Below are 2,909 nucleotides of genomic sequence, written 5' to 3'. Positions count from 1 at the left end.
AATTATTGGATTCTCCAGTAAGAAACTTGTTAAATGAAAATTATACAAAAAGAATAATGTCATTTGGGAATATATTGTTCTTTGATACTTTATGCTTTTCTCTTTCTAAATTCTTTCTAAACTCTTTCTCTGCACTCACAATAATTAGAAATATAGAAAGCCCTGAAGATTATATTTGGGGCAGGTATGCCTATAAAGCATATTTGTCGAAAAAAAATGGCTGAGGCAGAGAAAGAGAAGGAGCAAGTGGAGAAAGATAAAAGGGAGGGGAACACAATAGAAGGAAATGGAAAGAGAGGGAAATAAAATAAGAAAAATAGAGGGTCATGTTACAAAAAAGAGAAGAGCTGCTTTGAAAACCTCTAGTTTCCAGTGCCTGGCTGAGATTGTGTTTACCAAAAATGAAGATCAGTAGAAATATAGTGAAAAAAAAGACTGAGAAGGAAAAAAGAAATTGGTGAGAATATCATGAGAGAAAAAGTAATATTTATTTTTTTCTTCTTACTGTACTCCAAGACAAATGTGAAGATCCCTTCTCTCATGGAGGAAATTGTGAGAAGGAACTTCACCTCAATGACCGAGTTCATTCTCCTTGGACTCACCAGTAGCTGAGAAGTGCAGATTCTCTTCTTTGTGCTGTTTCTGGCCATTTATGTGGCCAAGGTGGCCGGGAACCTTGGCATGATTGTCCTTATCCAGGTCAGTGCCCGCCTCCACACGCCCATGTACTTTTTCCTGAGCCACTTATCCTTTGTGGATCTGTGCTTCTCTTCCAACGTGACTCCAAAGATGCTGGAGGTTTTCTTATCAGAGAAGAAAACCAATTCCTATCCTGCTTGTCTGGTGCAGTGTTACTTTTTTATTGCCTTGGTCCATGTGGAGATCTACATCCTGGCTGTGATGGCCTTTGATCGGTACATGGCCATCTGCAACCCTCTGCTTTATGGCAGCAGAATGTCCAAGAGCATGTGCACATCCCTCATCACAGGGCCTTATGTGTACGGAGCCCTCACTGGCCTGATGGAGACCATGTGGACCTACAACCTGACCTTCTGTGGCCCCAATGCAATTAATCACTTCTACTGTGCTGACCCACCACTGATTAAGGTGGCTTGTTCTGACACCTACAGCAAAGAGTTGTTGATGTTTATTGTGGCTGGATGTAACCTTTCTTTTTCTCTCCTCATCATTCTGATTTCTTACCTTTATATTTTTCCTGCTATCCGGAGCATCCGTTCCACAGAAGGCAGGCGCAAAGCTTTCTCTACCTGTGGCTCTCATCTGACAGCTGTCATCATATTCTATGCAGCTCTTTTTTTCATGTATCTCAGACCCCCTTCAGAGGAGTCTGTGGAGCAGGGGAAGATGGTTGCTGTGTTTTACACCACAGTGATCCCCATGTTGAATCCCATTATCTACAGTCTAAGGAACACGGATGTGAAAGAAGCTTTGATCAAAGAACTGTTCAGCAGGAAATTGCTTTCTAAATAATTTCAGTGCTAATTTTATTAAATATTTTTATTTTCTATTTCCAGTGACTTTTTCATAGTACCTAGTCCAAAAATAATTTGTCCAAATATATATCCATTTCTTGAAGGGACTTGAGAAATTTCCATGGAGAAAGTTTGACGAAGAGGAATTTGAGTACCTATGTAAATGAACAGGAATTTTGAATTCTGCAAGAAAGCTTTGCTTGCCCAGATTCAAAACTAAGGACCAGTACATTGAAGCAACAATGTCAGTGAAAAACCCAGTTTACATCTTGGAGAATAAAACAATTAAAACTAGAACAGTATTTTTTTTTTGAAAGGAATTGATCATATAATTTTAGACTGTCTCTTAATGGGGATTATTTACTTTAGCATGTAGACAATAAGTTTCAAAAAAATATTTGTGTTCAACTTACCAAATAAGCATGCCTTCCTTACCACTGAAAACCAGCATTGCAGGCCAGAGAAATGAACTATCAACCACTCAAAACTCAAAGAACTTCCACAAAGTCCTTGTTCATATACAGTCTCAGGAAAATAAGAAAAATAAATAGGTGGATACTCTCAATTTCAGATATTGGAGTTACATGATGAAAAGTATAAAAAAAATACACTTCATAGTTGAAAGAAATAAAGGTTTACATTAAAGCTATGGGGCTATAAAGATTAAAATGAGCAATTAGAACTTGCAAAGAAACTGTCCATTTAGAACTGAGTACAAGGAAAACAAACCTCCATGAATGAGAACAAACATGTGACTAAATATAGATAAATGCAGAGTATGTAGAGTAATAATATAAAATTTGGGGGTGGGTTTCAAAAGGTAGTATTGACTTACTGGAAACAATTATAAAGAGGAAGTGATGGTAGCTAAAAGGTTTTTTAATCTGTATTTTTAATGCAGAAAAAATACTGGATAACTTCAGAGTTTATTAAGCCTAGTGTGGTGCTAAAATATCAAAAGTTACTAGTGAAAATGAAAAACTGGAATATTTCCTGCCATATCAGTAAACAAAGCATATCACAGCCATCAGCAATTGCCACCCTCCAATCTGAGCCAGTGAATCCTGAGAAGACTCAGGAAGGAAAGAATACCTGCCATCTAGCAGCCTCCAGACTGCAGCCACTCCCTACAGTGAGCCCTGAGGAGACTAAGGATACTGGTCCCAGTCAGCTGAGGTACACATCAAAGGAATGATTTCAGTTAGCCTAGACTCTTCTATCTTCCCACTCATGGAAAAGCACTAAATTCCCTAACTTGGGATATCTGGTTTTCTTTAATTAATGATAATCTTTTGATGTTCCCATATACCTTTCCTTTGTTGCAAAACTCCTTTATATCCTGGCTCCCCCCTTGCCTCCTCAGAGCAGCTCTCTCAGGGTCACTTGAGATGCTGCCTCCCAGGCTCGAAGTCCTGA

The 2,909-nt window shown here is 38.5% G+C and overlaps 1 protein-coding gene across 1 annotated transcript; it reads left to right on the top strand.

Moving 5' to 3' along the window:
* Window positions 1-540: 540 nt before the first annotated feature.
* LOC130848676 (olfactory receptor 5M8-like) lies at window positions 541-1,491 on the top strand. Its single transcript, XM_057727095.1, is given in 1 exon segment — window positions 541-1,491. A coding segment is annotated over 1 exon segment (951 nt).
* The last annotated feature ends 1,418 nt before the right edge of the window (window positions 1,492-2,909 follow it).

Source organism: Hippopotamus amphibius, chromosome 3 (genome assembly GCF_030028045.1).
Source record: "Hippopotamus amphibius kiboko isolate mHipAmp2 chromosome 3, mHipAmp2.hap2, whole genome shotgun sequence".
Lineage (NCBI taxonomy): Eukaryota > Metazoa > Chordata > Mammalia > Artiodactyla > Hippopotamidae > Hippopotamus > Hippopotamus amphibius.
This window is presented reverse-complemented; position numbering and strand designations above follow the sequence as displayed.